Raw genomic sequence first — 22,532 nt, 5'->3', positions numbered from 1 at the left:
TTGTGGCGAGTTTCTCACCTAAGTAAAAGCACCATTCCCATTGGAGAGCTTGATGCATCTTTTCCATGCACAAGATGGTGTCACTGGCAGATACATTAGTAAATAAAGATGTTACATCCAGGTTTTATAGATCAAGCTGTTAATGCTCAGCATAAGGCTTTAGAAAAACTATTTGCTTGAATTGATATCCAAAGTCTAATCTCACAGACAATGTGACAACTGCCCATGCTTAGCTATAATTGTAAATAGACAACTCCACTAGCCTTCTCTTCCTGTCCCCTGCCCAGGGACTTGCTGGGGATATGTTTATCCTAATGAACCTGATGAAGTCCATTCCCAATGGACAGTGAGCCAGGCTCACTGTTCTGTCACATTGTATCAGTGCAGAACACTGAGAAACTTCCATGGCCCAATTATGCTTCATTAAACTAAGCCCATATTCTGTGTGTCAGTGAAAGATATCGAACCACCTCAGCCTAGTGTCTCCCAAAGGAGAAAAAGAATAACTTCCTGAAATAGAGAAAAAAAGAGGTTTATTTTGGAAACCTGTGCAGAGAGAGGCCACAGGTATTAGTCAATTCTCCAGGAGATCTCAAGTATTGCTTTGTCTCAGTTTCCCAAATGAGTAATAAACACAAAAGCCTTAGCCAAACCTTTAAAAAGCCAGTGCCATAGTTACGAAGTTATGTCCTTTAGCTCTGCAGAAAGAAGAAAGTAAGATCCTTTACCTCCTACTCACCGGCAAAACCACCCTGAATGGTTTGCTCTGAAAGAGGCAGCACCAGCACATCATCTCAGTAGCAAAGGCAAAAAAGCCCTCACAGCTACAAAGAGCAGACAGGCCTGCTTTTATCCAGGAACAAAAACAAGCCAGATTCTGTTAAACAGAACAGATACAAGAGGCAACTGACGGAATTCCTTTCTAATTCAAAGAACAAAGACTTGAAGACTTTAGTGTTAGACCACTGTAAACCAGTCTGCTTTCCAGCACACTGCCCTTGGCTGCATAATTGCTTCCTTCATCTAGTCCATTGCAGTCAGAGAAAGATGGAAACAAGATTTTGCATAGTTAGGTTCCAGAAGTTCCACCTCAGGAACTCCAGTACACTGTTTTGTCACTCATCTCATCTGAGTGTTAGAGCAGAGTATGATCAGCACAAGACCAAAACCCACTGCAAGCACAGTAAAGACAAGGAACCAGAGGACAGAAGTCAGAACGTGTTAAGGCTGTTCCATCCATTCTGTTCTAACCAAACATTTTATCCTCTTTATTATCCGCTACACCCCACCTTCCAATCTGCCATCTCAACTGCTCAGGTTCTTACACCCTAATCCATTTAACATCAAGACAGTTAGCCAAAGTACAGTCTTAATGGAGAGGCTTAATGGGATATCCTGCACTCACACCAGCCAACCCACTGCCCTCTCCAGAGAGCAGCAAGACAGACACTGATTTAACAGAAGGGTGATGGAAGGTAAAGCCTGTGCCCAGAGCTCTCCCCATCCAGGGCAGACCCACTATCTCTGGAGCTGCAGACACTTCATTGCTGGGCAGGCTGGTGCTGAAACTGCAATGCAAACCCTGTCTCTGGCAGGTTGAGCTCCAAGGAGAACTCCCAGCTCTCGCTACAACACACACACTGTGGAGAGGAATTGATTCAGCTCTCTGCTTCACATCCCTGGTAGAACTCGCCAAGGTGACTCAGCTTCAGTAGGTCTTGGTCCATTAGGATTGAAAATGGGTGACATTCCCTAGGGTGCTGAGCCACCACCTTTGCTGGGCAGTGAACTCCAGCAAAGGCAGCCACAGACAGGGAGGTGAAAGGTGGATGACAGGCTGAAAGGTGGATATTGTGAAGGACATGCATACAGAACCTCAGGTCAGTAGTTGGAAGAGAAAGACATCCAACTTTGAAATATTCATCAGTGAAGTAAAGAATAAGGAGGGGTGGGAGGTGGAAGAAAACAAATAATGAAAACAGAAGAGAGAAAAATTGCTAGAAATTAGGATTGCACAAAATGCAGTTACACTGCATCTTTAACATGACATCTGTCAAATAAGCATCTTAGAGCTAAATAAAAAAAATCTTTCTAAATGCTCTGTCCATTATTTAGTCAACTGAAAGTAAAACAATTGCCATTTCAGTAAGTACCAAAGCTAGATCACTTATAAAGAAAACAGTGGACTCGGAAAGAAGTACCCCTTCCTAGTAAAAGATGAAAGAAAAAAGTTTAAGAACCACGTATTTGATAGAAATATTTGATCCAATAAAACTGATAAACGTAATGCTGAAAGGAGGTTGGATATCTGGCAAAATACCTTGCTTTAAAAGAAGAAAGTTACTACACAGATTTAAAGTTTTAGAATTTGTTAGGAGAAAGGGAAGCAGGAAATCACAAAGGGAGAGGGGAGTTGGGCATTATTATCAGCCAGTCCTTTCCAGTTCCCAGGGACTTCTGTCCCTGAGTCTCAGACATGCACCAGGATACAAAATTAAAATATTGACATGCTCCATCCTTTAAAGAGGTGCATCTTTGCAAGATTCACTCTGGTCTGGAAAACAAAGAATCAAGGAAGCAATTATACTGAAAGTGAGGAGTACAGAAAACAGGAGATCTGATTTTAGGAGAACAGAAGTATTGATACACCATGGTGCACTACAAATTATTTCTTTATGAAGAAAGGATAGTCACCCCAGTAATAGTAAAGCCCAAGGAAACATCTCTCCCTACACCAAAGAAAGTGAATTTAAGATGTAAAAGCACTTATTAAATTGGAATCAAACCAGCAGAGGCTGTTGCCCATTTTGGAACAAAACTTCAGAACATGCATTCTGGCATGAACATGACATTCACACATATCATGACATGATATTCAGAACATGACATTAGCGTTTCATTGAATTAATGGTGCCCAATACATTTAATCTTGAATTCTGTGAAACAGGATTCAATAAAAACCTGCCAGTTCTATTGTGAAAGAACCTACAGGTTTGAATTACAATAACTGGAACTCTGCAAGCACCCAATACTCTGAAGTACTTCCAGATCAAAAGGAGGCCAAACCTCAGGAGCAGATTTGTCACTTCTCATTTTCTTTAGATTTCTACTTTTCAATAGATGTGCCATTCTAAAGAGCTACCTAGTAACAAATGTGATTTTAAAAATGCTATAATTTCAGTAAACATATGATTATTTTTAAGAGCTTCAGAAGTCTCATCACACAAGCACTACAAACTAGTCATGGTTCCAAGTCACTTTTCAGCTGCTGTCAGTATAAAACATTTAAGGTTGCTGAAAGCATTCAAGATAACCAAATCTGACATCTGTATCTGCTTCCGCTTTCCCCACATGGGTTTTTTGGGCTGGGAGCAGTCAGCATGGCACTGATCTTTTTGGTAGCAAGGATCTAAAACCAGCTCTCTGACCTTCCAAAGGCAAAGCAAGGAAAGTAAGGAGAACTATGCTCAAGTGGGACTCTAGGTTAATCTGAATAATTCAAAGGACCTAGTGACTTCCTCACTAAAATATAAGTATAACTTAGGCAGTAAAACATCCCTGCATGGGAAAAATCAACCTGCTAATGAAAACTGAAGCACTGCAAGTCCTGGTTTTGTGCTTTGCACCCAACTTAAACAGTGTGGCTCTTATTTATTTAAATTAACAAATCCAAACATTTTCCACCTTCATCAGCAAATCCCATTTTCAATAGCCATCAATAAAGTATGGCAGGGAATTCTTTTAATCACAAATCCCTGCAGGCCAGGTTTTGAAAGGATTTTTTCCTTCAATGGTACAAATAAAACCAACACAGAAATTTGACAGAAAGAGTACAAAAAACTAACTTCATTTCTATTTCTTTAAAGCCTATTAGTGTGTTCTGAAAAATTGCCTCTGAAATATGAAAGAAAAAATTCATTTTTAAAACTTCTCCACATCTGACAAAGCTATAAAAATGACAGAAGTGTAATCAAACATTGAGAAATAGTCACTCAGATGTGAATGAGAAAAACTACATCACCAAATGAAGCCTGGTTACAACTCGGCGTACAAACCAAAATATTCAATAATTTCCCCAACTGCTCACAACACAAGGTTTTCCACAGACATACATTTTTACAGATACCCCAAAATCATCTTGATGTAACAACCTACCTCTGTATGTCTTGAATGAAGCGCATTGTATTCCTTCTTGAGTTCTGCCTCCCGCTCCTCAAGTCTGCTAACTGGAAGAAAAAATAAAAATAAAAGAATTAAAACTAAATTCAGACTTCTAGTAAGTGAGACTGACTTGCCTGGGACTAAGCAAACAGATCAGAGTATTCCTAGAAGTGAATAGCACAAAGCAGGATAATAAGTATGTCAGTGTTTATGTTTTTAAGCTCTTATCACTGAGCTTTCTAAGTACACCAACAGCAGCACAATATTGCAATTTGCATTCTCCTAAAGAGCCCAAGTCCTATTTTCCCCTGCTGATTGCTAGGCCAGTGAGAAGGGATTTTTCTGTTCAAGGCCAGCTTACTGCTCACCCCAATCCAGATTGTTTCACATGGAAACTGCGGGAAGAGGCAGAGGCCATGTCACTCAATCCCAGATGAAGCCATATGCTCCAGCTAAGGTCCTACATCAGTTCCCTAAAACACATCCACACAATTTCCAGAGGTGTTTAACCAGGACAAACATAGGCAAGGTATCTGTTAAAACAGGTTCAAGCCCTATGTGGTACAGAAATTGAGGTTTCTGCTGGCATTCACTCACACTTCACTGAGCATTAAGGCAATAGATTTAAAGAGAGAAAACATTTGAATACTTCTGTAGGTATTCCAAGAAATTAAAAATACACCTAGCAGATTTGGGACAACTTTAAACAGTAAGTTCTTATTAGAGGGAGATGAAACCAACTGAGCAGCTCAATTCATCTGTGCTGTTTCAGCTCAGATGAAACTGAGCGGAAACAAACTGTGATATCCCAATGCAATTAATTTGCAGAAAAAGTAACAGAATCCAGAACCTTCTACACACAACTTATTGTGTCATTCAAACACAAAACATTTTTGCTGCTTAAATGTGAATTCTATCTTTTTATTCAGGTATTTTTGAACACAATATTCACGTGACATAAGCACATTATCAAATTGTGTAACTGAGCTTATTCTACTTGCTATGTTTAAATACCCCTGGGAAAGTTCAAATTTATAGTTCCATGTTTCCAGAGAGTCGTTGCCAGACACACATTATCTGAAGACAAATACCAAGACCTTCTCTGCTCTTTGCATATTTTCGTGTTGCCAGCTGGTTCTCCTGAAAACTAATTCTCCATACATCATTTCTTTTTGATCTATATATCTGTATTTTGGCACAGTATTCTATCATAAGTATGTTTTAATGAAAAAAACTCTTTGTCCAAGTCAAATGCTGGAACCAAAATACATAACTGTCTACTCACTCAAATCTGTATAAACATTCTGCACTACTGATCTAATCTTGCTCTTATAAGAACATTACGCTACTTGACACAACCTTTTGCAGTCCACCTATAAATCTCTGGCCAAAATATTACACCAAATATTATTTATATCATTGCCAGATCTAATGCTTCCATTTCTGCCCTGTTATTGAATGGAACAAAAGCTCTTTGGATCAAATAGCAGCAGAGGAGGCACAAGTATCTATAACACAACATAGAGGAAAATGTATTTTACAGCACAATGCATGCATCAAAAAATACATATTTATGTAATGCAGAACACTACTGAACAGAAGAATTATATTTATTGTTTTGAGGCACAAGGTGTTTTAAGTCTCCTTGTACATTTGAAGCGCAGTTTTATGGAAGCCTTTGGTAAGACATTACAGAAGGAACAGTCAGAACTTATAATTAACAAAGCTATGATGTGACAGACCATATTTTATCCACTATCTCTGCCTGATTAACATCCTAGTCATGAGTTATGAGATGTTAAAGAGCTGCCCATCAGAAATACACAGCAGCTCTCACGTGAGCACACTGTGCCCAGGCTGTGTACCACAGATCCCAGAGGATCTCCCTCATAACCTTTCCACTGCGCTAAACCTTCGACAGCAGACCAGCAAGCGCAAACTGTATGACTGCTGGACCTTGTATTTGCTGAAACCAGCTCCCTCTCCAACCAAGAGTGTCCAAGGAGCCTCCCCCGCTGCTTCACACTGAGTGGTAAAGTGTTGTGATGCACTAGATAGTTATTTGGATGCTGCACTGGGTGTTGTGTTGCATGAATGGTTCCCCTTTCCCTCAGGTGGTTTTTTCCCTTGGTAAGGTGATCTGTCCCTTGTAGCCCCTCCCTTCGCCCCTCCTCACCGATATCCCATTGGCTGTGGCCCTCCGTCCCCGCCTCCCATTCCGCAGGTATAAATGTCCCTTGGGTGCGGAATTCAGTCTCTTTTTTCACCTGGATGGTCTACAATGCAGATGTCCCCTTCCAGCCAATAAAACAGGACATCAGAACCACATGGAGAAAGAGCGCTTCTCGTCCTTTGCTTTGTCCATGTAGGATCCGTGCTGGCTTAAACCCCAAACTAGCCGGGGGGATTTACAGCCCAAAACCCATGGATCCTTCAGTAAAGTCACATCCAGCCTCGCCCAGAACTCCCACACAAACCAGGGTGATGCACCCAACATTGTTCAGTGAGTTCATGTCTAGACAGTGTAGCCAACTCCAGGGATGAATTCTGCAAGTGAATTCTGGGAAAGTATTCAACAGTACATTTAATGAAGATTAACTACATCAGGTGTTACCAACACCCTTCTTTACAGCTGCCCAAAGCCAGCCTTCAGGAAATCCAGAAAAGCATTTCCCACTGTTACGGATACAACACACTCTTGCACAGGGGTTGAGGTTCCATAAAGAAGCACACCACTTTTTCCATCTGTGAAGAAAGAAAAGCTTTAAAATGTTTTTAAACTTTAATGGCCCAGTTATAATAAATAGTTCCTTGAATCAAGTCATTGAAGACAAATTTACATGGCTAGTGATGCTGCACAGTCAAGGGGGATATCTCCATGAGATCTGACCACAGTTTTCATTAAGTACAAACGTTAAAACTATTAAGGGCCCAGAAGATTATATAACTGACTTTAAGCACTTTCTTCTGGAAGTCATTTCCAGCTGTGCAATATATTACACTGCTGGAGGTAGAAGTTTCAGCCAGAAGACGATGTACACTAAGTTACATACCCTCAACAGACACCACATCAACAGTCCTCAGAACTGTTTTTTCCAATACCAGCAGGATGAGATATAGCACCAGAAATCTATTCTACCCAAAATATGCCTCCCATCAAGATAAGATCTTGCCAAAAAAAACCCAATTGAATACGCTTTATTTTTCCAATTAAACACTGTGCCAGAGATCAGATATTCCCCAAGGATCAGAGATCACCACCAACTTGATCACAGAGTCAGAAGAATTTTGAGGAAGACCACCAGATTCTCACCCCAAAAACTTTGAGAAACTTAAGACACTATTAAAGGAACATTCCCATCAGCACTAACAGGAAACTAAATAGGAGGGCAAAATGCCTTTCACTGGCATCCAGAAACACATTTTAAACTGAATTGTTGCCAGTTCCATTTTAATACACCAACATACAAACGAGTGGAAGTCTGGCCCTGATAACACCCCAAGAAGAATGGAGTAGTGTGCTGGCACTGCCTGCCACATGCTCAGCCTGCCAAGTGCCAACCAGACATAATTCCTATCAGACTTAAGTAACAATACGAGAAGTTCCTCTGATATTTCAGTCTCAGATTTTTTCCATGAAGATGTCAAATTCTTATGGGTGGATGATAAAATTAGTTTGGTTATATATATTCTAAAAGCAAAAGTATCCATTGTGTCTGTTGCAATGTGTCTTTACAAAGCCTTGTCACATCAAGGAAGATCTTACATTGCAAGATTACATTGTTTAAGATAATACACATGTAAAATATAACATGCAACAAAAAAGTCGAACTACTTACTCTTAGAAGCTTATGTGGAAAAAATACAAAGGTTTCCAAGCATCACAAGTATGAGCATAAAATGCAAATATTCTAGTGCTTTTAGGCTGATGAGAAGGTATGCCCCAGGAACGTCTCCACAAACTCAAACCCAAGGCTTAGTGCAAACTTCTCCAGGACTGCCAATGTTCTAACACCTTTAATGAACTGAGATACCAATCTTGATCAAAGTTCTCTCACAGAAAACCAACTAGGCCTAAAAATGGGATATTAAATGTAATAGTAAACTAGAGAAACTGGAGTTTCTGTCTCCTGACAGCATTATGAGGATCTAGGCAGCCAAGCTGCCCACTCTGCCTGTTCAAAAGTCAGAGCTTACCTCCCAAGTCTGATGGCTTTTACCAAGTTTGGAACACCCTTCATCTGTATGTTGTCCTCTGCCTCAAACTCCTGATAAGCCTGAGGGGGAGAAAGAGAAACAGACCTGCTAGAATGGCAAATCCAACCAGTGTGATGCCTTCAAGAGGAATTACAAGTTCTTCCTACACAAGCCAGGACACAGATCCAGCTCATTAACAAGCCTTTCCTGGCACCAGGATTGTCTGAAGACTCTCCTTGGACAGTTTTCATCTGGCTCTATTCTTCAATGCAGGTCCCACACCAAAATTAAGACATAGATCCAGAAAGACCTTATGACCTCCTAAGTAGTTGCTAAAGAGCACACACATCACTCATGGACTGAAAAGGGGACTATGCAATCAAACAACTGTTTAACTGGAAGCGGTAAGGCCTGCAAATCAAACCAGCACAGAAAACTAATTTGTAAAACAAGTGAAAAATTCAACCCTTTGACAAGACCAACGTGTTCAAGTAGCTCTTACACTGTGAACTACAGTTCTAGCTCTCAGTTTAACAAGTAGGGCACTTGAAATTATAAAGATAATTTAGCTGTCAAGAATGCTCTGTTGATAGCAAGTATCAACACATGTCCTGACACTTCTGGACTGTTCAAGTTTGCACTATGTCTCAGGCACATAAAATCCCTGCAATTTGTAACCAAAAACCCAAAACAAAAACAAAAAAGAAACAAAAATCAAAACCAAACCCAAACACACAACAACAAAAAAAACCCAAAACTCTTTAAACATTCTGCTACAACATTTAATACAAAGACAGCCACATGCCAGGACATTCCTCACATAGGCTGAAACTCAAACAATCAAGAATATATACCAGAAACTTCTACACAAAATCAAGCCCAAAATCCAACTTCTTGCCCAGTCACTGCAAAAGATGTGTTTTACTGAAAAAAAACTTTTGATTGACTGCTTTGCAAACAGTGGGATGCTCCATTTATACACTTGGCTATTGAAGCAACTCCCTGTCTGATAAAATCCACATCAAGTCAGTGTGGACACAGAAGCTTTAGCAGACTGGATTTGTTTTAAAAGCCAGTGAAAAGTCAGGAATGTAAGATTCTAAAAGACATTTAAAGTAGTTTTCTTAAGTTACTGCAGTATTTTGAGCAACAGAAACACTGTAACAACCAAACTCCAGCACATAAACTACAATACCACCTTAACTTAAAAACGCACATGAGCAGGTAATTATACAGCAGTGGATTTCAAGCTCTTCTCACCACTTTTGCTCAGGTATATTAACAGCTAAGCTTAAAGCAGGCCGATCACTGTTCTAATTTCCTACTCCATTTTATTTTAGCCTTGAGTCCTGTAGCTTGGCTGGGTCCCTGGCTCTGGAGCCAGCTGTACCCCCTGCTCCATCTAGTGGGCTGCTGGCTCCCAAAACCACACAGACAGGAGGTCTTTGGGAACAGAATTGGGAAGCCAGGAAAGGCACTGTGAAATGCACAGTCAGGAGGAAAGCCTCCCCTTACAGCACAACCTGGTACTCACACTTCTTACAGAGGATTTTTCAGGTGTAGTGACTGATACCTGAGGCACAGTGTAGCAAAGGGCAGGGGGAATCTGCCTGGTAAACAAACCTGAGATAATGATTGACATCATCAGAGATGAACATCCACACTGAGAACACACTAGCAAAGAGTTCGGTTCCACATCTGCTAATCAAGAAATACAAGAACAAAAGCCATTCTGTTCCTCCTTTGCTGGAAATCAGATTAGTTCTACTGTTGTCAGCGTGTGAAAATGAAGCAGGAACAATCCAGACCCCCAGTGAACAAACCTGAACTTATCAACTTCTTTCCAGGACCTATTGAAAAGCTTTCTTGTATTCCTTGAGATAAACACCAGTTGAGCCATCCCTAGAAGCAGCATTTACTGACAGAGCTGTTTCACACCAGTTTAGTTATTCACATCACCATCTGTGCAGACATGCAAATCAAATCTCAAAACAACATTCTGGAAAGTTCCTGTTTCTTTAAACTTCACAGCTGAAAGTTCACATCAGAGGTCTCCCTGTTAACTACAGAGCCACATGAGCGGCATGATATCCCATGTGCAGAGATATCTCAGATATTGGATACCTTCAGATGATCCAAGAGTGGCTGTCTGCCTGAGTGTACATTACAGCAATGCTGGTGTCCTGAGAGCTCAGAGGAAAATCAGATATCAAATGACATCTGCAGAACATTCACAACAAAACCTGGTCTTGCATCTCTTTCACTTGAAGCCAATGAAAGCAATAGCTCTGTTTAGCTTCTGAGAAAAACAAATGTTTTTAGGTCAGCTTCCAAAGCATTTGTTTCATATCCCAAATAAAACCTTCAGCAAGCAGTATCTGCACAGTAACACCTGACATGGAAAATACCATCATCCCAAGAGTTGTGTCACAACATTTACAGCTCCAAAACTCAAGAGCTGTTTTTTGGGATTATACTTATTTGGGGTTTGTTTGTTTGTTTCATTAGGTTTCTTTCACAAATGCAGTTTTCCCCAAATGTAATCTATCTTGCACACAAAGCTCAGGTTTGATAAAGTCATGTATGTAGATATATCTGTTTTCTTGTTAAATGCAGTTTGTTATCTTGGCTGTACTTCAGCACTACGCAGATCCAGAAAAGGAGCCAAATCTTTCAACTCCCACAGCCTACCACCTCCATTAGAAAGCACTTCAGTCATGCAGACATTGTGTTTTTCAGATTCTCTAATAAATAAGTTACTCCAAGAATGATTTCTCCAGAAAGCTTATGCCAAAGCTGTTCCATTCCTGTAGTAAGTCAAAATGCACTAGTAATTTTTTACTCCCAAAAATTTAATTAATTTATAGCCTGTAATATATAAAGAAAACTGACATTCCCAGAAAGAGGCAAGGAAGGAAACTAAAATAAACGTCTGTTGCCCACCCCCCCCCCCCCCCCCACCAGAACTCAGTGGAATATCCCATGAGCTCTGAGAAGACCTTATCCCTTCCTGTAACTGGAGACTGAGCACTATCCCAGCAGTATCATGTGCCTTCACAGAGCACTGCTGGACAAATGAGTGGTGCATTGCTATTACAAGTTTTTAACAACCCTCTGTTTTCCAGGTCCAGGGTTGACATTTCAAATATTTTAATGCTGCAAACAAATTACAAGTAGAACAAGGGGGTCTCACAACAGCAAAGACTTGAAGTAATGTGGAAGTCAGGTATTTTCAAATTCTTGTAAGAAATACTTAAAATTAAATCAAAGACTGGCATTGGCCTCAGATACACCACTGCAAAACAGAAGAATGTTATTTACTAAACACGTGGCATTATCATGTTTCACAGGTGCTCTCTGCTGCTGAGAAGGAAAAAAATTACATGAATTCTAGGTAAGTCAAACTTAGAAATAGACATTTGCCAACACTCAGTAAAAGTTTTCTGTAGACCCACAGCAAGAACTTCTAAAATCTCCGCCTGTACCAACATCATTCCTAAACAAATCCCCAGGAAATTTGTGCTATTTAACTTGCTTGAGCTTCCACATGGCACAGACTCCAAGAGCACAGGCACTGCCTTTCCCCCCTCTCTGTCCAGGTACTGCTGAGAGCCAGGCCACACAAGGGACAGGATCAACCCAGGAAAGTTATAGCCAAGAGCAGCAGTGCAAAATGAGATGAAAAGCTGGATCACAAGCCAAGGAGCTTCATCAGTGCTCTTGATTTGAGCTCATTCCTGTGCTCAAATAGAAGCTGCAAATTCTTACGCCTCTGCTCTCGTTTAAGCAGTTCTAAAGTTTAATGAATTTATCCCAGAGTGCCACATATTGCAGCATTTTTTTTGCAAACTTGACTTAGTCAACCCACTACAGCTCATCAAGTACCAGGACTGAGTGCCACCCATCATGAAGGAGTGGTAACTCCAGTGCATCTGCTCGCACTGTTCGGGTTTCATCATCTGCTAGGTTCCTCCCAGCAGCATGTTGCTGTCATCTCCCCCTCTTTCCACCTCCTCCTAAAAAAGAACAGAGCACTTCAAGGTAGTCCACTGATGTGACAGCAACTGTTTCAATTTCTGATGAGGAGAAAAGAAGTCCGTGAACAACAAGAAGGGAGCAACTGGTTGACACAAAATAACCTCCTGTTTTCACTTCAGGAATTTCAAAAGGCAGCTTTATTCCAACCTGACTGAACACACAGCTAAGGATGCAATCCCACAAGGTAAATTTTAAGTGCAAAGAAATACTTCTTTTTTTTTTCTTTTGATTTAGTATGACAATCACTTAGACTGCACAAACAAGTACTTAAACTTCAGGACATAACAACCATAACTTCTTGACTGGCACACAGATTTAAGCACATACAATCAAGCAGAACTCAACCATGTAACTTAAGAGCTGCCCCAGCTGACAAGTTTTCACTAAATGCTCAGCACTGCCAGTGTTAAAAAGAAGGAGTCAAAACTTTTTAATGGACAAAACTTGTTCTCACAGGCTTTGCTTATTTGAAGAAAAACACACAGTGTACAGGCAGCCTACAAGAAGCAAAAAGTCTTGTAGGTAAAGTATGACAAAGAACCATGTATTACCTGTTTTCCATTCTAATCTATTACTCATATCAACAACTGATGATGTGATCTCACTCTGCACTCCAGACCCAGGTTTTATTTGGTTACTTGCTCTGTGCCAGACATTTGCAGCTCCCATTACCAGTGATAACACTGCCACTATTTTGAATGTTGACGTGGTAACACAGTTAGCAATACCAAAGCCTAACTTAGATGCACGGGCAGTACTATAGGAAGTAGAAGAGAAAAATAAATTTAGCTAAAAGACTTGGAGCTGAATTAAAGTGACACATTGGTGATTGGGATTGTACAGCATGCCAGTTGCCTGGTCTATAAAACAAAACAAGGTAATGCAGTAAGGTTAAGCTGCTTCACGAATATGTACCCGTATGGTTTTCATACCTTAGAAATTTAGATCACTAAAAAAACCAGTTAACTTGCATAATATTCATTAGGTGTTCAACAAATGTGCTTATGTCCCCTTTGATCTTGCTCTGCATCAGCAGCATGTCAAATCTTTCCAGCAGCCTTTCATGCTGTCCCAGACAGCTTATCAAGGCCAAGCATAAGCAAACTCTTAACCCAGCCCTATTGTTTCTCCAAATATACAGTTTTGCCATCACAGAAGGTTTTTCTCCAATACAAAGTTTTTTTTTCTCTCCAATAAATAGATTTTGGAACTGTCTGAAATCATTGTTTTATCACTAGAGCTTTACGTAGTTATGGTAGCTGGTTTTAGTAACATTACTTCTTACAAAAAAAGTAGTTCTAGCAACCCTCAGTGCTTCTACTGGAACAACAGAGTTTCTTGGGCAAATACTTCCATTATTATTATAGATATACACACACATATACATGCAATATATAAATAAAACTTTAAAATCATACCTATACTTGAAGGCTTCAAAGCAAAAAGAGAATTTCACACCAACAGATTCACAGAGCAACATAAAATGTTGTTATCAATACATGGTAAATGTAATTTCTGTTAAGAAACTGCAAGTATGCTGCCACATATCCAACTGATTTTTCTTTTTCATGCAACCACTTTGTCCTTTGGATCGTATTAACAGAATAAAGCCATGGCCTACAGGACAGAATGCAATCTTGATGCACAATCTTGTTGTCAGAGAGTGGGGTCTCCCAAGAACAAGCTGTTTGGGCTGTGTTTAGAGCACAGGACTTCTAGAAACAGTGTCCTAGTCACCAAAACAGACCACCTAACTCCTGCTACAATGTTTTCTTTTCCCCTCTTGTGAGGCTCTTAAACACACACAAACACTGTTCCACAAGAACCGCAGGGTTTCTGGTACAAGTCTCTAAAATTATCCATTTTAGCCTGACTTCATCTAGAAAGAGACAATCCTAGGAAACAATCACCCTGGTCTTTACTAGAAAAGATTGCTTGAAGTGCTCCTTCATCCCTGCCTGTACAGAATCTGGGAATATTTGAACAGTGGATAATGAAGCAGGTGATGCCTCTAAGATTTGCCAATAACGTTGTGAACTGTCCAAATTTCAGTAAAATTCTGCCCTAGCTGCCACCTACATTAATCTTAACACTCTCAGACTAATACTCCTGCCTGGCTATAGACTCAATCATGCCACTGAAAATTAAACTTTACAGGAAAAGTTTCAGAGCTTCAGCTGGAAAAGAGCTAGAATGTACTGTGTTAGGGGCAGGAAATGTAGCTGAGCAGAAATAAAGGAAGAAAGAGTAATGAAAAGGGGCTATTTTGATGACTGACACTGCTTTTAGAAAATGGTCGTCCCTAAGCCTTGTCACAGTCTCACTTTAGATTCCTGCAGGGTCCAGAAATAAAAGCTATATATAACTGATGAACACACCAGTCTCACATCAACAGAAGATGGCTTAGAAGCTTGAAGTATAAAAGTAGAAAAACTGATGAGGAAGTTTCATTCAGTGACTGTGTGGCTGGATAAGAAGCAGCCCAGCAGAATGTCTAAACTACAATATATGTAACTTCAAGCGTTTCAAGACAACTGATCACTATCATCTTTTTCCAAAGTTTCCAGAAGTTTTTTTTCAATTACACAGAACATCTCTAAAAAGGGAAGTGTTCTCCCTAAACTTTTTTTTTCTATAAAAACTAAATTTAGTTTCCTATAAATAAATAATTTAGCAAAAAATTATATAAAAGTTAATGAGAATCACCATCAATGCTCTTCTCCTCCCAGCTGTGCTTCTAAACCTGAAGATTACCTTTATTTTACCACAGACAACTGTTTATAAGAAGAAAATATCTTATTTTGTTATCACTACCAAGGAAGTAATCAAAGCATCTCCTGAAAAAGTTGCTAAATGTGAAGAAAGCACTGTTTTAAAGGTAAGCAATACAAGCAGGATACCAGAAGAATCAATTACAAGTCACAAGCTCGTATCTGACTCGTTTGCCTTAATTCTAAAGAAAACAGACTTGCACAAGAGTTAAATCCAGTTATCTGTCTAAGTACAGGAATCAGAGGGCACAGATACTTAGTATATGTATTATTACTTCACAGAACAAAAATTAAAATGCACTTATACCATTTAAAAGGAAAGCACCATGTTTTACTTACTTTGATCAGCATAGTTTTTTGCTTTTAGTTCAAGTTGTCGAGTTTGTGACTCTAATGCTTCCACTCTGGTCTGTAAGTCCTTTTTCTCTTGTTCTTGAGAATCTTCAAACTCAATGAATTTCTAAACAATGACAAAATAGTTAAGTTAGACCAAAAATTAATTACAGGTTTTGCAGCAGGTAGGAAGAAACACAGCAGCCCTTCACAGCCAGGAAGGTGCACGGTGGTTTCCAAAACAACTGAATAGATCCACAGGCCACATTTAAACACAAAGAACTATTTCAGTCCAGGTCCATCAGTCAAGCACTCAGTCTAGGTTACACTGTGTAATAACTTGCAACTAAGTGCCAGCTACTCCAGAGAACCTGCTTGGGATTAACATAAATAATAATTATTTCATTATTGTCTAACTTGATGTACAACAACTGCCAACAGTGCATGTGAACACAGGGAGTCTGTGTATCCTTAGTCTGACTGATCATCAGTGATGTTATTTTCACCCATAAGCCACAAAGGTACAGACATTGCAACAGGGACACACTAGCAGTAGTGCCAACCAAAATGACTTGATATCTTTTCCATTCCCACTCAATTCTGCTATAAATTCTCAGAGTCTTCATCAAATCCTTAATAACCATCTACAATCTGTCGACTGCACAGAAAACTGTGCTGATCACCATCACCTTCTGTTTCCTTGGTTTACCACACTTGTGACTCCCCATATTCTGGAATTCACTTATGAATGCATGTGTTTACATTCCGTAACATAAAAATTACCAACACACCATTATAGCAGCTTTGAAGGCACTTTTTTGGCTATTTATCCTATGCAAAAAGTCAAAAAATTCAGTGTGTATTGCTGACACAAAGAATACTTCTAAAAGCCAAGGATGTTTTAGGTCATGCAGTACTCTATGCTCTGCATTGCAAGGAGAAGACAAGGCCACCAACACAAGTTATGCAGAAGGCTCACAGAACAGGGAGGAGAAGCACACCAGAAACCTCTGCAGGAAAAAATCCTAAACATCCACAACAGTTAAAGGGGCAAAGGAAGCTGAGACAGTGAAGGCAGCAACTTGAAAAAACTAATCTGATTTGAATATTTTTACCTATGTCTTGTTTGGAAAATTTAGTGGGAAAAATATTTCTAATGGTCATACATCAACTGTTAATGAACTATTACTACATTGCAGCCATCATACACACATTTTTTACAAAAGCAGAAATTCATAACCTTATGAAAAGGACCTCAGTTGAACAGGATCATCAGAAGAAGTTCTGACTAAAAAGTACTTCAGATGTAGAAATGCATCAAAACCTATGAAGTGAAACAAGAGTTCCTTTCAGACAAGCTCTACACAGCTGTCACAGGACTGGGCATGGTGTTCATATGACTGTGCTTGAAACTAATCCACAACAATTGAGGAACAGCTGACATAGCCCAGGTAGCTCCACTTTGGATGCTGCCATTGAAAAATCCCTCTTCAAACACAGATGTGCAAGAATCATACCACCCCCTCCACATGAAGTTTGGGAATATTAATTAGTCAATGTAATTTGAAAACCTCAATGTTTAAGTTTGTTTCATTTCTTCTTTGTAGTAACTGATCCAAGACTTTTGCCCCTTTAATATTCAAGACGTGTCTGGTGCCTATTCTTGGCAGACTCCCTTTTCAAAAAGGGCTTCAAAGTTTGACACAAATTTGGCACTGGGGCTGAAGTTACACTAAACACGGGAAGTTTGTTACACTAAACCTGGGAAAACATGAAATAAGAATTATAAAACTGTAACATCTTTGTTTAGTTGTTTCTCTGATGATTTCCCAAAAATATGTCATAGCTTGCTAAAGGCCAGGGATAATTATACTCATGAATAACAAAGAGCCATTCAGAGCCATTAATATCATTGTTACTCATGAAACTACAGATAGATATAATTTTGTATTTCCTCTCAAGTTCTTCAACTGCAAGTGGTAAAACAGTTTCCTAGAACGGTTTTGTTACCTTCCACTAGTTTACCTTCATCTTGTTGAAGTTCAAATCTCCATTACTATACTTTAAAGCATTTCTGTAATTACAGCTGAGTATTTTTCCCTCCCCTGCTGTAAATTATACCTGATCAGATCTCGGCATTGAGAACTTTGGACTTTGAATACTTTTATTTGGTTTCATTTCTCCTTCGGGTGATAGTATAATCACAGACACAGCCCCAGCAGATTAATCATGACACCCTGACTAAGCCTGCACAAGTATGACAGAAAAACTAGTGAGATAAACCACCACAACAGCCAAGGACAGGCTGAGCACCCCACCCATATTAAAATACTTTTTTAAATTTACATCGACAATACACTCAAATACTACTTACCTCCTGCACTGTTTAATGTAAATCCAGCAGCATACATACATTAGGCTCTCAATAGTCATCCTCTCATTTCAACCCCAGCTACTGCTTTATTCAAAACACTGAGGCAGACAAAAATCTAGTTTTCTCCATTTTAAGTGATGTCCTGTTCAGGCCACATATATGTAATCTTACAACTCTAATGAGAAGTGTGAGAAGTGAGATTTTTGGCACTTTTTTTTTAAGAGCAAGCTGAAGGACACCAACCTGTCTTTAAAACAATCAGACCAGATTATATGAGATTACAGAAAATACAGCTAGAATGATCCTTAAAAGGTCATCTTGTTTCCAGGTTCTGATGCTCAGCATTGGACGTCTGGATCCTAATTTTGATTAGGCCATGATGAGGTGTAACACAGGATGCAACGCAGAGCTCCTCCTGCATGTGCCTGCTACTGAAACCCAACCTGTGAGACCTTCATCAGCCATGTTTGGCAACTCCCATTTAATCCATCCCATTTTCTCCAGGCAGGATCACATGCATCATTTCAGACCTTTGTCCAACATGTTCTTACAGACCTCACATAAAAAGTGTAGAAAGTCCCACACAACTAAACTCAAAAATATTTATGTAATCAATATTAAACCTACTTGAAAGCTTGCAGAGGTCTTTGGAGTAAGTAAGAACTCAAGACTACACAACAGCCCAGCACATTTGGAACCCTCTCTCCTACACACAACCACTGAAGCACTCAGTAACACATTATTAGCCAAATGAAGTATCTCCTCCTATATTTATGTCATCTTCTGTCTCTTTACATCTTGACTGGTTTTCCTGTCACTGGACCCAGATGTAATGCTGAGCATATCTGATGTCATGGTCCCACCCACTTGGCAATCTTTATTACTCTATGACACCCCCTTCAACAATGTGTATTGCAACAATGACAGATTCTCAGTCAATGGCAAGTTCTTAGAGCAGGGAGAAAAAAAATCACCTAAAAAGCCAGTTCAGATGGACTTGGGGGATAGGAAAACATGTGAAAATGAAAACAATCTGATGGCCGTAAAATAGAGTGAAAGTTTTCTATAAAATGCATCTTGGTCTTGTTCCCTCAAATTAAAAGTACCTAAACTCTTACTGCACAGTGTTTACTCAACATATAATCCTAATGAAGAAAGTTACCTCTGGGAACAGTAAGAAAAAGCAGACATCAAGTTCATGCCATGACTTAAACCGTTTTTAGTAGTGGTAAATCCTTTTTCACAGTTGCCAAAATTTCAAAAACAGCTGAATCCCACCAACAGCAAAAAATCTAAAAGATATCCTAATTTGGCATAGCTAAATGGAGTAGATTTTATCCTCTTTCCAAGTGCACACAAATCACATGCCAGCTACAAGTGCAGGTCTGAAACAGCACATTGCTGCAGAAGTAACTCTTATCAGGGTATAAAATAGCAAAAGCAAAAATGCTGGTTCCTCGCCCACTTCTTTGGGGCAGGAATTGCTACCTGACAGTCACCAAGTGGAAAGGTAAGAACTGGAAGCAGAACAGCAGAGCAGCTGGTTCCTCCATTCCTTCAGCAATATCAAAAAAACCTACTATGTTAAAAGTCAGACAAGTGATTTCACAGCAACTGCAAAGATCAAAACTGTACCCAGAGGGTGAAGAAGTAGGCCCAGAACTTCTGTCAGGGTGACTTTAAAAAAAATTATTCCAGAAATCCACAGGCAACAACTTTTAAGATATTTCCTTAGTAACACTTTTTAAGCACAGGAAATAAAGAAGGCAAATTACTAAAATGGGATAAGGAGATCCCTAACCAAATAGTAAATTATTTAATGTTCATAAAGATACTGCTGCAAATAAATTTTCTACAACAAGAAGCAGATAGTAAAAGAAGGTGTGTTAATTGCCCAGAGAAGCTGTGGCTGCCTCATCCCTGGATGTGCTCAAGGGTAGGCTGGACAGGGCTTGGAGCAACCTGGTGTTGCAACGCTGTCTCTGCCTGTGGGAGGGGTTGGAGTGACATGAACTTTAAAGTCCCTTCCAACCCAAACCATTGTGTGAATCTATGATCAGATGACAATAAATATGGAACTCAGCAGCTCAAAATTCTCCATTTTGCCACCACATGACACAGGCAAACTCCAAACAAAAGAAATGTGCTAAGCCAGCAACTTTTTGTCCAAGTAAAATAGTGTTAAATTTCTATTCCCTCCTTTTATTTCAACCATATTGCACCTATCAGGTTATCTTAGCATCGAAAAAATAATTCAACAAACATGCCTAACACATGTGTCTCTCCTGAATACACCAGGCTGTACCTAACACTTTCACACCTGTACAGCGCAATGACCTCAGCACATCACAAAAATGACCTTTGTGATTACCATGAAAATACAGTCTTTGGTCTAACTGCACTTTGGGAAAGCATCAGCCAGGTATCTTGCAGCATGAGCATTGGTTCTTCAACTGCATAAAGCCTGTCCTCTCAAGTTAATTTATCATGACACAGAGAAATGGAGATGGCAGTGAAGCACACTACCAATACAGGCACATACAGTTCCTGAAAAGCTACAACAAAATTAACTAACCCCATGTTTTGTTTCATCACATTGGTACGGTTTCTGTCCTGCTGCCCAAGGCCTGTTTTTTGATCTGGCAAATGCTGCCTGTGCTTCAAGCCTGATGGATTTTCTCATGGATTAGTTCAGAAAATATTTATCAATCCCTTCCTATAATTCTCAATATAAACATATTTTCTAAAAGATGTTTTTACATCAGCTTGTGTCAGAAATAGTGTGGCAACTCCAGTCCCCTGACTGGAGTCCATAAGGCATCATAAAACCACCATGTGTTTGACAAGGAGGATGAATGATCCATCAGTCCAAGATCTGGGGTGACACCATTCATACCACAATCCTTCATAACAAACTGAGTCCTGGAATAATCTGCAGACAACATTTTGCACTCACTTATAACAGAAACCAACAAGTATTTGTACAGGGCTAATGTTTTTTTTAAAATTAAGCTTTTACTGTTAATATTGTGTTTACTCTCAGTACAGTTGCTCTGATTTTTAGAAAATTTAGAAGGCAAGCACAACCAGAGAGATTAGCAGAGGACAGGTAGTCTGGAAATACACTTGTAAGATGGCTTGCTCCATTACAGATAATGCTGCCAATCCAATTTCCTTCAGGAATTTGGCAAGACAATGAGCTGGAGGAGGTTATCCCGCACAGCTACTTCCTATTGTATTGCTTTATAACATCACATTATATAATGCCTCACAAGCTTGTTTATGCTGAAGTGATTCTTGGTACAAACACTAAAATAAAAACATCTAACATCCCAAATCAGAGTCAACGTCACTGGAGAGTCCACACCACCTGTTGCTACCTGCAGCTTTATACAGCCCAACTCCGAAGGGCTTCAGCCTACACACTGTATATTTCCATGGTTTTCACAATGCGTTGTCATTATTTTTGCAAAAATGGACAACCCGCCTCCCTCCGCGGGGAGCATCCCGCGTGGCCGTGACAGCACAACCAGCGCACAGTTCCATGTTTGCGCCGCTCCCCTCCCGCGGCCCCACCGGCAGCGCAGCGCTCCGCAGGGGTTACCGGGGATGCCTCCGGGACGAGCGGCTCAGGGGACCGCAGGCACACGGACCCGCACGGACGGGTCCCGCTGCGGCTTAGCTGCACGGACCGGGAAGTACTCCGCGCCCTCCTAATCCTTCTGCCGAGCCGCGTCGCGATCCCCACTCCGGCCCCGCGCCCGGACGGGGCAGCCCCTGTACACGCTCTTGGCGCCGCCCGCTCTGCCCCGGGCAGGCCCAGCGCGGGAGGTGCGGCCGCCCCCACGGAGCCGTCCCGGCCCAGCGTCGCGCTCACCTCCTCGGCCTGTTTGCGCAGCGCCTTCTCCCGCTCGTACTGCGTGAGCAGCTGCTCGTTATCGTCCCGCAGCAGCTCTAGCTCCACGCTGGTCTCCTGGCTGTGAGCACACACCGAGTCCAGGTTCTCCAACACGGCCACTACCAGCGGCATCAGCTCGGCCACCACCTCCTCGTCGTAGCGCCCGATGAGCCGCTCGAACTCGCGGTAAATGGAGCCCGCCAGCCCCGACACCCGCTCCGACATCATGGCGGGGCCGGGCCCGCCGGGATCCTCCTGGTACACCACGCCGTCCGCCAGCTCCATGGCGGCGGGGGGGTTGTGCGGGGCCTGGCGGGGCCCGGCAGGTCCTGCTCGGAGCGGCTCTCTGCGGCAGCAGCAAAGCCTCGTCAGGGCCGGGCAGGGAGCGGCGCACGTCTGTGACCTCACCCGCCGCGCCGGGTGGGGTCTGCCGGGACAGCAGCGTGGGGGCGGAGCTACGGACTAGAAGTCAGTGCGGAGGGTGTGGTCTGCTGGTGATGTCATCGAGAGGCAGGGCCCGTGTGAGGTTATGGCCGTGGTTGATCGCGGAGCTGGTGTTGCGTTTCGGGAAAATGCGTTCGGCAGGAGTGGGGTGGCAGCAGGAAGGGCTGGGCTGTCGGAGGCACGTCAGGGATCACCGAATTGTCAAGATCGGAAGAGGCCTTTAAAAGGGCAACAAGGCTGGGGAAGGGAGCACACTTCTTGTGAGGAGCGGCTGAGGGAGCTGTGGGGAGCTCTTATTCCTCTCTACAACTCTTCC

At 41.1% G+C, this 22,532-nt stretch overlaps 1 protein-coding gene across 8 annotated transcripts in view; it reads right to left on the bottom strand.

Annotated features, from left to right (window-relative positions):
- Window positions 1–22,194, bottom strand: part of SPAG9 (sperm associated antigen 9) — a 62,389-nt gene extending 40,195 nt beyond the window's left edge. For 5 of the 8 annotated variants that reach the window (XM_038156858.1, XM_038156861.1, XM_038156860.1 and 2 more), the window contains exons 1-3: window positions 21,752–22,194; window positions 15,507–15,627; window positions 4,156–4,226 (exon numbers count right to left, since the gene is read on the bottom strand). In XM_038156858.1, coding sequence (XP_038012786.1) covers window positions 4,156–4,226; window positions 15,507–15,627; window positions 21,752–22,057 — 498 coding nt within the window. In that variant the 5' untranslated portion in view covers window positions 22,058–22,194. Of the gene's footprint in view, window positions 1–4,155; window positions 4,227–8,358; window positions 8,414–15,506; window positions 15,628–21,751 lie in introns of those variants that run through there. The other 3 variants (XM_038156862.1, XM_038156864.1, XM_038156869.1) reach the window with 2 other exon arrangements.
- Window positions 22,195–22,532: the final 338 nt, after the last annotated feature.

The sequence above is a fragment of the Motacilla alba genome, chromosome 18 (genome assembly GCF_015832195.1).
Source record: "Motacilla alba alba isolate MOTALB_02 chromosome 18, Motacilla_alba_V1.0_pri, whole genome shotgun sequence".
NCBI classification, from domain to species: domain Eukaryota; kingdom Metazoa; phylum Chordata; class Aves; order Passeriformes; family Motacillidae; genus Motacilla; species Motacilla alba.
Note: the sequence above shows the minus strand (reverse complement) of the source record. Positions and strands in the feature narration are given on the sequence as shown.